The 13494-nt window shown below is 35.7% G+C and overlaps 1 protein-coding gene across 4 annotated transcripts in view; it reads left to right on the forward strand.

Moving 5' to 3' along the window:
* Positions 1-13494, forward strand: part of ODAD2 (outer dynein arm docking complex subunit 2) — a 154145-nt gene that overhangs the window by 68522 nt on the left and 72129 nt on the right. For 3 of the 4 annotated variants that reach the window (XM_074358060.1, XM_074358062.1, XM_074358061.1), the window contains exon 17: positions 1240-1354. In XM_074358060.1, the coding sequence (XP_074214161.1) occupies positions 1240-1354 (115 nt within the window). Of the gene's footprint in view, positions 1-1239; positions 1355-2645; positions 2860-13494 lie in introns of all 4 variants that reach the window. The other variant, XR_012504139.1, reaches the window with a different exon arrangement.

The raw sequence follows: 13494 nt of genomic DNA on the forward strand, positions 1-13494 counted from the left end.
ATTCAGTATCTTTCTTTGTACTTTCTATAAATTGAGAAATAAAACCTTATTTTCCTTCCACATGATAGTGATAGAAAGCTTTAGGTTTTGAAAGCTGTTTATTAAACTTTGGGTTAAAATACTTTCTCAATGCATTTTTTTTTATCTTTTAAAGAGACAGTTTATATCTTACTAAAAGCTATTTGCATTACCAATTGTTTTATAAGGTTATGCAAAACTTATATCCAACTTGGAACCTTTGGAGCAATACATTTTTTTGCTGGCAAACTCATCTCAGATCATCAAGAAATGTAGTTTTTAATGTCAGTTTTCAGGAAGAAACTTGAATGCAATCTAAGCTTGTAGTATTTGTTCTATCTGTGGCTAAATACTACACGTATTTAACTTGAGGTTAAAAATCAAAGGAATTTTGATGTTCTTTATCTTTTTTCATCTACTCTGAGTTTAACATGTCTTTCTGAACAAAGCCATGTTTGTAAAGGATATTAAGTTCTGTTTGGCCTCCTTCTCAACTGCAAGTACTCGGTGGACCTTAATGTGAGGTTATACTCCCTGGACTGATTGATATATAAACAGAAGACAGATGGTGTAGAGATGACTCTGATGATAATTCGTTTTTCAGCCAGTCAAGAAGATATTTTGATTACAGTGTGTTTAAGTAATTATAACACAGTCTGCAGTGTTAGTCTTGCTGGGAAGGGAGCACATGGAAAACAAGTTACGTGTTATGCATGCCCAACAAAGGATGCACTGTGGTGTAATGATTTTAATTCCTAATGCTAGATTAGGACTGGAGGAGTTTAAAATATGTCATACAGTACGGTAAGTCAGTTAAACACAGACCAAATAAAAAAGTTAACTGCACAGTTTTGAGGCATAAATATTTGTTTTGGAAAGTATTTAGATATTACTATATGAATAAAACCAGTATTTTTATATTTAGGTAACAGTCTGTGTATAGCTAATTAAAAATTACATGATGATTTTAAGTTTATGTGAATCATGATTATCATGGAAAGCAAGTTCCATGAGTTTAAAACTGAAATCAGAGAGCTGACAATTTAACAGCATGTTATGTCCCTGGTGTTGTCAGTTTTTTTTTTTTTTAAAATCTTTAAGCCAAATGTCAAAAGGAGAAAAAATAATTAGAATTGTAAATTGTAAATAGATACGCCATTTAAATTTTTATTTTCATGTACCAATTACAGTTTATACTTCTGTTTTTTGGTTTCACAATAGGATAATTGATTCCTTAGATGGAGTTCGTTTGTTGTGGTCCCTGCTGAAAAATCCTCACCCAGAAGTGAAGGCCAGTGCAGCCTGGGCCCTCTGTCCCTGCATCCAGAATGCGAAGGTAAGAACAGACTGCAAACAATCTGCTCTAGAATCTCTAACACCACACTGAATCATGTCGCCACAAGTCATTCATTGCTTTTGACTTCTTTTTGGTCAGCTTTATCTGGGGGGAACAAGAGTGCTGAACATTTGTGCCAAAATAATTTTTGAGCAGTGCCTTTTCCTGGTCAGTTTTTAAATGTCAAATGGAATGAGGCTAAGCTGGCACTGCTTCCCCAGTTCTACTGGCTGGAACCCCAGGGAAATTGAGGTGAAGGCAAGCTGACTGTTCTTATCTCTCGGGTGAAAATAAAATTGTCTGTGTCACTGCTACTTTCAGAAGCCCAGGATCACTTCTATCTTATTTACAGTGTAAATTCCTACAATGAAATTTCACTAAGTTCTTCGTTACCTTGAAAAAGTCACATAATTTCATGAATCCCACTTTTCTCACCCATCAATAGAGACTGGCTATAAAATCTATGGATAAAATTTTTACACACCAAAAGACTCAACTGGAAGTTTCTGAAGTCTTAGCTCTTCATTGGTAAATGTTACTATTTTCTTTAACGATCTCTTTTTGTTATCTTCACTTAAAATTTTTTTTCTACAGGTTTAGAGATTTCCCTTTAAGAACCTTGTTGCTAGAGGTATTTCTCTTGAGTTTTTTTTTTTTTATTATTATTGAAGTACAGTCAATTACAATTACAATGTGTCCATCTGTGGTGTACTGCACAACGTCCCAGCGCTGCACACACACACACACACACACACACACACACACGCTCACCTTCACACCATCGTCCATCAAAGGTTATTATAAGATATTGAGCATAGTTCCCTGTGCTATACAAAAGAAACTTTCTTTTCTCTCGAGTATTTTTATCTAAAGCATTTAATTCCTATAACAAATTTAACATGCCTCTAAATATCTTCCTAAATATTTGTGACCAGAAGTAATCTTTTGTAAAAAGTGAATTGTGATATATACTAATAGTAGAGGAAACCTATTACAAACTGGTTAATGGAACCATTTTTTTTTATAACAAGAGAAAAGGAAAAATAAAAACACCTCCAATGTCAACCTACAGGAAAATGGACAACAGGATGATAGTACAGTCATAACATGTCGCACAATGCAGCAGTGAAGAATGAATGTATTGCAGCAGTGTGTTCCTCAGTATTGATACATCTCACAAACATATTGAGCAAAATAAAAACAAGTTTCTGAGGCAGAAATACAATATAGTTCCTATTATATAAGGTCCAGAGAAACTTTTTAAATGCCAAATATAAATGATATTATTTAGGAAGCAAGAAAGAAGTCTACTGGAGCAAGATTGCAACACATCCTTCAAGAATATCCCTATCAGTTACTTGAACTAATCAGCCCAGTCCTTCATTCATACATATGAACAACTGAGGATCACCAAGTGCTTCTGGAAGGCTAATGGTGTTAGAGGCAAGCCAAGACTAACAAGCAGAACTAACTTCAGAGGAAACAGATAACATAAAGAACAGAAGGTAACACTAAATTTTTAAAATTAATATCCTCAGACTGACCCAGTGGGGACCACTATGCCCCAAAATTCTAAAATAAAAAAGAAATATTCACAGATTAAGAAAGGGCTTTTGAAAATTAAAAACATATTTGTCAAAACAATGACTGTAATAAAAGAGACAAATACTAGGTTATGTATGAATCTAGGATATGACTGATTATCTGGAAGATAAAGTCTAGTAAATAACTTAAAATGTAAAGTAAAAGTAAAAAGAAAATAGAACTTAAAAACATACCAAAAGAAAGAGGGCAATTGGAAGGAGGAAACAGTCATTTTAAAAAAAGGGGTGGAGTGGTTTCTGTAAGCTGAAGAGTTGAACAAAAATTCTAGTTTTCAGATTTAAAAGATCCACTTAGTCCCAAGCAGAAAAAACAAAGGTATCTATATCTAAATACAATTTCAATTTTGGTGTTTCCAGAAATTAAAGGAAAGGGAACAGCTAGATAAGAACAAGAATCACTCCAATATTAGATTTAACATCATTCACAACAGATTCTGAAGGAAAATGGAACAACGGCTTCACTGTCTTCGGAGGAAAAGATGTTTTATCCTGGAATTCTCTACCCTGCAAAGCTAGCGTTCCAGTGAGCATCGAGTAAGGACAGAATAAAGACATTGTTCTTTTAGAAATGTCAGAAATGCGCCTTTTCTGAAAAAACAAAAACAAAAAACTTTAGAATTTTTTCCAGCAAAACAAAAGGTTCTAAGAAAGAGAACAACATGAGTTATAGAAGCAATGATGAACAAATAAATCATTAGACTTTATAAGTAAAAATGAATTTGTGTTGATAATATGGCTTTCAGATTTTATCAAGTTAATAAGAAAGAATTTCTTTAAAAGTAATGGCATAAAATAAAAGCAGATAGTATTATAAGAGTAACAGTCTGAATCTAAACTACCAGATGATTCAAAGCATGTTAGGTAGTGGAAGGTAATAGGTGAAAACATACTGTAAGTCTTTACTTCCCTGGAGAAGGATGTTAGAGATACTGGTTCAGTCATCATTGAAAATATGAAATTAAATAGAGCATTTAATATTATCATTGTTGAGATACCATTGTGTTTACATAACACTTCTACTTACTGCTCTTATTATGTATAAATTATGTCCTTTATTCTTATGGACTTCAAATCTAAATCTGACTATTTATCTATTTCTGCCCTTAAGAGATGTTCCAATATTCTTACATTAATTATTCTTGCCCAGGATTCTGTCCTGGATATCCAACTGGTCTCATCTGCTAGCAATCTAAACCGAACTACACTCAAACTTTAAAAACAACCCAATCTGTCAATCTTTTGGCCCTTGGCTCCAAGGGTTAGATTGGATCCAAGCCTCCTTAAGAAGCTCCTATTGGTACCATTTCTCTTGAACCACACCTGCCCCCTGCCTGCTCTCCACTCCCACCAACTTAGTGTCTTTGAACTCTTCTCAAGAAGAAGAAACTTCACTCCCTTTCTTAGCACTCCTGGGGGAAAGACAGATCCATGAAGCTCTCTGCTTGTTCACTTCCCTTACTAAGAACTTCTGTATGTGTTATCACTTGGACAACATGAACATCTGAAGAGTTTTGAACGAGGAAGTGACAAAAGCTGGCTGACTAATTAGAACATGTGTGAGGGGGTGATTAATTCAGCTATACAGTGATTCAGATGAAAGTAATTAGAATCTGCCCTAATACAGGGGCAGCGTCTGTAAAGAAGAAGAGGCAATATAAGATAACTGGGGAACAGAACTGGAAATTGGGGAGTTACTGGATGCTGGCTGTGAGAAGGAGGTTGAGGGAGAGTTTGAATTTTTGTTTTTGTATTTTAACTTTGACAACTAAGAATTAATAACCTTTACCACACACGGGAAGTACATGATTTTGGGAAAAGATGGGGGATTTACTTTCATCTACATAGAGATGTGCAGTCACTTAAATCTATGAATCAGGGTGTCAGGAGGGAATTTGGGGCCGAAAGTCACCAGCATGTGGGAGGGAGCTGAGGTTCTAAGGGCTAGATGCAACACAGAGGGCATGGAGCTAAAAGAGAAGGCCAATGATGACAGAAAGTCACAGAGGAAGACCTAGGAGTGATGAAGTAATCAAGAGAGGGTGGTTTCAAGAAAGCCAAGAAAGAAAACAAACTCGAGAAAGAAGAAGAGTGTTCATTTGCTCCTAAGAGGTCATTTACCTTTGAAAGCTGAAAAGATCACATTAAATATGGAAATTAGGGGGTCATTGGTTATAGATATTTCAACCAAGAGGTGAGACTTTAAGTCAGTTGGTACTGGGGTGAGAAGTGAAGTAACGAGGGTGTGCGTACAGTGCAGATGGTGAAAGAAAGGAAGGAGAGAAGGAAAAGAGGAGGGAAGGGGGGAAGGAAGGAAGAGGGGGAGTGAGGGAGAAGGGAAGGGTAGCTCTCAGTGTTCCTTACTCCTACTTGCACACTGCTCTGAGGAGAAGGCTTTGGAGCACCAAGCAAAAGGACAAGTCTAGAATGCGTAATTTCCAAGGGTGAATCCTGTGAGAGGAAAAACTTCTGGTAATACTGAATCTAGAATAATCTAGAAATACTGAAAATGGCAACTTCTTATTTCATCGAGGCAACAAACACATGACCAACCTCTCCTGTCTGTCCATCTACCAGCCATCGAATTGAGAAGTGAATTTATCAAACTCAGTTAGCAAAGTTATCAGAGGGCTCTGAATTAATACCCTTATGCGAATTTTAAAAATTGAAAACACTATGTCTAACTGACAGTAAGTATAACTTGGCTGATTATTTCAACAGTGAGCACTGGCTTTTCTGATTATGTAATATAGAAGACATTTCCATAAACTGAATTAACTAAATATGCAGACTCAGAATTTTGATTTCATATACATCAGAAAATACACCATTTATGACTAAATTTATGATGAACATCTTTAGCTATCAGTTCAAAACAGATGAGGAGGAGGCATAGCTTTTCAAAAATGTAGCTAGTGGCTACTGTTTGGAATACCCCAAGTCTAAGATGTGCAGATAATGGAGAGTTGTTTTTGGAAAGTAACTGCTAATGAGAGTTGTAAACCTCAAGAATTATATAAGAAGGCATATGGGTCCATGTTCACTATGCCAGTTTTAGAAAGTAAAGCAAAGATTTTATGAGTTTTTTTTTTAACACAATTAAAATTTTTTTAATTAAAAACAAAGGCAAAGGGAAAACTTACCTGTAATTTCAGCACTCGGGGATAACCACTATTAGGAGTTAATAGGTTGGATTTTTTCCCTTAACAGCATAAACTATGTCTTCAAAAATATTGAATTACTTGCTCAAGATCACATAACAAGTATGGTGACTGAGCTACGATGTGAACCCAGTTCTAACCCCATATTATTTACTATTTCACTGTAACAGAGCTGCCACACACGTCAACAAGCAAATCTATACAGGGTTCTTTTCATTTCCAAGAAGACTTTTCTGTGTGACTCCTTTGTGAAGAAAACCCCCTGAATCTCCTAAAAATATGAGATGTTCTAAAAGTCTGAGTGCTGTTTTAAGCTTTGAGAATGTCAAAGAAGTAAATGCTACAAACTTTTAAAAATATCATTTGGTGTACCATTGCGTGTACCATGTGGCAGGTACCGTTAAGTTGATAATAGGGGAGGCTATGCAGCTGCTGGGGCAAAAGGTATATGGGAAATCTCATAGCCTTCAGATCAGTTTTGCTGTGAACCTAAAACTGCTCTAAAAATAGTCTATTTAAAGAAAAAAGCTTTAAAAAATTACTTGAAAGTTTCATTATTTAACACTTGTTCAGTTTTGGAAACTTTGAAGTAAAATTTTAACTTGAATGTTTTGGTTCAGTCAGTGTTTGCCATCTCCAATGAGACAGACTAAAAAATTAAAATTAAAAAGTATATTTTTCAAAATTCACAAGACTAAACAAGTGAAAATGAAATGTCTTATTTCTTATTTTCTTCTTCTATTCAAATTTTGAAGTATTTGTATTCCTGAAGTTAAGTACAGCATAAACTGCACTAAGAAATTTGGGACATGCTGTATTTATTTTTGCAAGCGTTAAACAATGTTTTACCTGTTATCTATGAATCCTTTTCACACTAAACCAAATGAATAATTAAAATCCATGAAATGTTGATTTTTTTTCAATACCTATACCAAGAATTAATCACAACTCAAGAATAGAAAAGGGTTTGTTTTGTTTTTTATTCGATTTTTAACCTATAACATAGTAATTTGGGGGTAGAGTGAATTTTTATCTCATTTTCACCCATACATTATACCCAAGGGGACACAAATTCTGTTACTTCCCTTGGCTGCCTTTAGATAAGTGTGGAAGACAGTCACATAGTATAAAATGATGGTGAAGAACATGTTATAGTTTTAATAAATAGTAACTGGACTGGGTTTATACCTCACAAGCATTTACATTTAAATTTACATTTTGCCTTGAGCTTCATGGTAATACATGAATAGAATAAAATTACAAGTTAGCAATGATTGCACCCGTGTTCATAGCAGCACTGTTTACAATAGCCAAGACATGGAAACAACCTAAATTTCCATCAACAGATGACTGAATAAAGAAGTATGGTATATATATACAATGGACTAGTACTCAGCCATAAAAAAAACAATGAAAAAATGCAGCAACATGGATGGACATAGAGATTATCAGACTAAGTGAAGTCAAACAAAGAAAGTATCAAATGATATCACTTATATATGGATTCTTAAAAAAATGGATTCTAAAAAAATGACACAGATGAACTTATTTACAAATGAGAAACAGACTCATAGGCATAGAAAATAAACTTATGGTTACCAAAGAGGGTATGGGGTGGGGATAAATTAGGAGTTTGGGATTTGCAGATAGAAAATACTAAGTATAAAACAGATAAACAACAAGATCCTACTCTATAGCACAGGGAACTATATTCAATATCTATAATAAAAAAGGATATTAAAAAGAATTATATATATAACTGAATCAGTATGCTGTATACCAGAAACTAACACAACATTGTAAATCAACTATACTTCAATTTGTTTAAAAGTTAGCAATAATTTAATTCAATCTTTAGGCATATCAAATAATTTCATTAATTCAACATTTATTTAGCACTAATTGTTTGCCAGACCCCGTGAAGGCACACATTACATTTTGTATGCCCATTTTTTGGCATCTTAACATAAATGCATAGTATTTATGCAACTAAGTTTCCAGTGTTAAAAAACAGAGTGAAGTTACATGAGACAAAACTTCCATTATTTGAGCCTTTCTAGAATGTTTCTTCACATAGGGAGAGAAGATAAATCTATCTCTGATCTACTGGTAGAAAGCACAGTTCCCCAGGGATGTGTTTTATAATTGACACTGTGTCATAGGTTAAAGGGTGGTGTTTTCTCTTCCTCGGTGGTACATAAAATATAACAACCTATTTTGCAATCAACTTCCTTTTGGATAAGCTGAAATAGTATGGGTAAAGATACATGTAAGTATCTGTATGCATGGAGATTATGTGTACTTGGAATTCTTTTAGGATTCCATGTGTCTTATTTTACATCACCATCCAAAATCACTTGATTATATTCAATTTAGCATCTTCAAGTAGCATTCTGTATAGTTAATTGTTTTTGGGTGAATTAAAATTGTTTTCTAATAAGATTACAAGTTCTAAGGGGAAGTAGAGACAGGGAATGTTTTTTGAATATGCTGAGCATCCAGCTTGCAGTAAAATAACAGAACCAGAAAGAATCTTGCCAGGTATTTTGCCCCATTCTTCCTCCCCCTCCCCACCCCTCCCCCATCAGGTAAGTTAATGACTCAGCTTTCTAGGAGAAATTTCCTTTTATTTTGTAAGGAAGCATTTCCGCATTTTTCACATAAGATGTTTCTGCAAGTCATTTTAGACTTAACTTATGAATCACAGGCATTGGCATCATTTTGAAATAAATAACTTCTTTGTCTGGATTAATGGCACTGACCGTGCTGCGGCAGAAACCAGCCATTGTCAGTTACCGCCAAGAGCAGCGCCAATGAGCAGAAAGCACAAGACGTGCCTTCAGCCAAGTTATTGCTACTTAAGGGTCCTTGCACATCTGTCAGGCACTGTGAAATCTAAGCACGCTGTGCATGTGTCCATGTGGAGTGGATATGGTGAAATGTCAACTGCTCAGAACAGATGTTACCTATTTTTTATATTGTTAACAGCACATACATTAGAACACATTTTCAGATCTGTTAAGAAAATGAGATGTGAAAATTACTTCTAGTGAATGGATTGCCACTTTTCTTGCTGGGAAATACTTAAAGCTACCCATCAGTAAATGAACTAGACAACAAAGTAGCAGAATCAAAGCCTTCACTAATGAATTGTGGGTGACTGTGGCAAATAGAGTCCCTGTGTAAGTTGGCATTGTATTTGCATTGTAATTATGTTGTGATTAGATGTATCAGACAAATGGAATGTGCGGGTTTTGTAGTAAAAAGTATTGATACTTCTATCAGGAGACAAGTGTCTCAATTAGAAAGCTTAAAATTTCCCCTTATTTTCAAGTAAGTCAGTATATTACGGTTTTTGATTGCTTATCAATGATAAAGAAAATGTACTTAGTAAAAAAGAAATGTTTTGCCAGCTTAATAATTATCTGTCCATTCCCTACATGATTGAAAGATCAGAGTGTGAAATCAGAGTCTGTTTTATGGTCTTACATAAAACTTGAAAGAATATTTAAGACAGGAAATAAGCATCTTCAGTTAAAAAAAGACTCAATATTCTTCAGTCTATCAAGAGCTAAAAACAGAGGCTGAACTAAAGTGAACCAATTACAGAAAATTCACCGCATGTCTTTCTGAGTAGTCTTATTTAAAAGGGTAGCATTTAAGGCTTAAGGAAACTTTGTTGCTATTTTCTAGTTAAGATTACTTAAAAGGAAGGATGTCCTTAAGGTGTGACCTCTGCAGTGATGTTATTTAGTAAAATTCATGAGCTGTGAGTTTGGTTGCAGAGAGAGCTGCTTTGTGAAAAGTGTGAGAGATTTGTAAATGGAAGTGAAAAGCTGTTCCGTTCCAGCTGAATGATCAAACATATTTTTGGAGAAAAACAGTGGTTGAACAGGTGCTCAGTGTTATGATCTTGTGATGTAAAGAATGCAACAACTGAATCTGGCAAAATTCCATGTATTAAATCCTTTGTTCTTAAGAACCCAAATTCTCTGCTGCAGAAAATCAACTCAAAGTTGTGCTCCATGAATAATAAGATAATGAAAAATTACAGACATTCATAAGGAATGTATAATTGTGTTACATCACTTACAATCACTTTCAAGCCTTTTGCCAGCATTCATGAATCATGTTTCTTTCTTAAAATAATCATGGCTTTTTAAATATTTTCTTTTTGTGAATGCTGTAAGATAGTATTTAAAGTAATTTCCTTAATTCTGTTTCTTCTCATTAATGACTTTTTAAAGTTTTCATTGAGAAAAAAGTAAAAGTTTAAATATATTTATTGGCCTTTTCATAAGAAGTGACCCACGTAATTCATGTTAATTTATAATCACCACTTCCTTGTGAATTAGATGGGAAACAGGTATTCTTACTTTAAAATCAATACTCTATATAATAAGTCAGCTGTAGCACTAGGAAGAAAACAAATAATCTGTCTTCCAAATCAGTAATACACCCATGAGACTGGCCTTGTAACCTTCTTTTCTTTTTTAATTTTTATTTTATTTTGTTTTACTTTTTGAGGGGGTAGGTATTTAGGTTTGTTTGTTTGTTTGTTTGTTTATTTACTTACTTAGTGGAGGTACTGGGGATTGAATCCAGGACCTCGTGCTTGCTAAGCATGCGCTCTACCAATTGACCTATATCCTCCGCCCCACCCCCATAACATTCTTGAATCTAATTTTGCTACTTGTTTAGAAAGTAATGTCTGCTTTTGAACTTTGATCTTGGAGAGAAAAAAAAACCTCTGGTAATTTCAAAACCAGCGGCCTAAGGATCTGCCCCAAACAGAGAAGCCAATCAGGAGATACTTGAGATCATCCCCCCAAAGAGAAGAGAAGGTTCATTTCTGTGCGGCTGGGATACAAGCTTGGGCGACCTTCTCCAGACGCTGAGCCCCAGGCGTGATGAGGCCAGCTGCCTGAGTACAGGTGGGACAGAGCACAGCTGATCAAACAGGACGGGAATCTGACATCACCTTCTGTTTAACTTCAGCTGCCCGGTGAGCCAGGCCCAATCAGGAAGCCAAAGAGAAGCTGGGGAAAAAGGGTGCAGGGCTGTGGTTTCGTACTAAGAACTCTGCCACAAACGCGGAGGAGATCCACTGTGGTCATGTTCGGGCCGTAGAATGTGTAGCTGTCCACGGTGTGCCAAAGTGGCTGTATTGTTTTTTTTATAAACACATTGAAAACCTGTTAAAATGTAATCCGTGTTTGGGGGGCTGGCCTATTTGTGGTCAGCTATCATTTTTAAGCCACCAAATAGTTCAAAGTATGCTCCTCATCTGGCCCCCAGTTTCTAAAATCCTATAAACTAAAGTGAACTGTATTGCAGATACTTCTGTGTGCCAGATTTCCAAGTGGGCACATGAAGGGCCAAGATAAAAGTGAGGATGTTACAAAGTTGTCTTCACATCGCAGCTGAAAAGGACCGCTATCCCCAGGTCAAATCTGCGGCTTTCACCCGGACCCCCCTCCTGCCTTGCTACCGTTCTTCCGTTCCGGGCTTCTCAACTCCGACTCCAAACAGGGCTCCGAGGGAGGTTGCTGGCTTAGGAAGGGATAGAACTGTCAGAGGTGTAACGTACAAAACAGAAAGTTACCACTAAAGACATAGCCTGTTCTATACAAAATTGTGCCAACAGTTAGCTGCATAGGAAACCATTTAACCACTTTGAAAGTACAGTTTATCAGTCACCAGTTACTTGATTAAACTAATAATCTCGTCCATTAAGTTAATCATATCATCATCCCCACCTCAGCTGAGAATGCCCAGGGTCACATCCTGCATCTGTCACCGTCAGAAACTGTGCCATCTCAAAATTCACTGACTCAGACACCTGCCTGGGACCCCAGTTCTTCATTGCAAGTTTGTGTCCTTCCTTCTCTCCAGGCATACAGCTTTTTTTGTTTTTAAATTGAGGTACAGTTGATGTACAATATTTTAAAGTTTCACTTGTACAATATAGTGATTCACAGTTTTTAAAAGCTATATTCCATTTACAGTTACTGTAAAATATTGGCTATATTCCCTGAAAGCAGGCATACTTGTCTAGTTCCCAATCCTGGAGAGAAACTTGCCGTCTTTCACCACTGAGCATGATGTCAGCTGTGTGTCTTTCCTATATGGCCTTTATTATGTTAAGACCGTTTTCTTCCACTCCTAGTTTGCTGAATTTTCCTTTTTAATCACGTGAGGATGTTAAAATTTGTCAAATGCTTTTCCGCCTCAAATGACACGCTCTTGGTGGGTTTTAGCCTTCATTCTGTTCATGTCGGGTAGCACTCTGATTTTCTTTTTTTTTTTTTTTACTGATTTGAACCATATTATTCCAGGAATAAATTTCACTTTGTCACGGTGTATAATCCTTATTGAATATGGTTTTTTAGTGTTTTGTTGAGGATTTTTCATCAATATTCATAAGCAATATTAGTCTGTAGTTTTCGGTTTTTGTGGTGTCTTTATCTGGCTTTGGCATCATGGTAATGCTAGACTCTTACCCTGAGTTTGGGAGTGTTACCTCTTGTTCAATTCTCTGCAAGCGTTTGAGGAGGATTGTTGTTAATTCTTATTTAAATGTTCAGAAACATTGACTAGTGAAGCCATCCAGTCCTGGGCTTTTCTTTGTTGGAAGGTAAGGGATTACTGATTCAGTTTCCTTAACAGCTATAAATGTGTCCATATTTTCTATTTCTTCATGATTCAGTCTTGGTAGGTTACCTGTTTCTAGAAGTTCACCCATTTCTTCTAGGTTATCCAGTTTGTAGGCAAACAATTGTTTCTCTTACAATCCTTATTTCCCTAAATGGATGGTTATGTCCCTTCTCTCATTTTGGATTGGAATCTTCTCTCTCTCTCTTTCCCTTCATTAGTCTAGCTAAAGATCTGCTAATTTTGTTGACCTTTTAGAATAGCCAGCTCTTGGTGTCACTGATTTTCTCTACTGTTTTTCAGTTTTCTTCTTTAGGAAATAGAGTGGTTTCTTCTTTAACCCCGTGGTTATCTACAAGTGCACTGTTTCATAACCATGTATTTGTGTATTTTCCAGTTTTCTTTCTGTTGTTGAGTTCTATTTTCATTCAATTATTACACTCAGAAAAGATATTTTGTATGATTTCAATCTTTTTTTTTATTATGCTGGTTTTGAGGCCTAAAATATTGTCTGAGAATGTTCTGTGTGCACTTAAGAAAAATGTATATTGTGCTGTTGTTGGGTAGAGTGTTTTTCACTTAATTCCTCTATTTCCTTATTGATTGATCCATGATTGAAAGTGGGGCACTGAAGTATCTGACTATTGTTTTGAGGAGCTGTCTATTTCTTCCTTCATTTCTGTCAACATCTGCATCATATACTTTTGAGCTCTGATGTTGGTAT

The sequence above is a fragment of the Camelus bactrianus genome, chromosome 35 (genome assembly GCF_048773025.1).
Source record: "Camelus bactrianus isolate YW-2024 breed Bactrian camel chromosome 35, ASM4877302v1, whole genome shotgun sequence".
In the NCBI taxonomy this organism is placed as follows: domain Eukaryota; kingdom Metazoa; phylum Chordata; class Mammalia; order Artiodactyla; family Camelidae; genus Camelus; species Camelus bactrianus.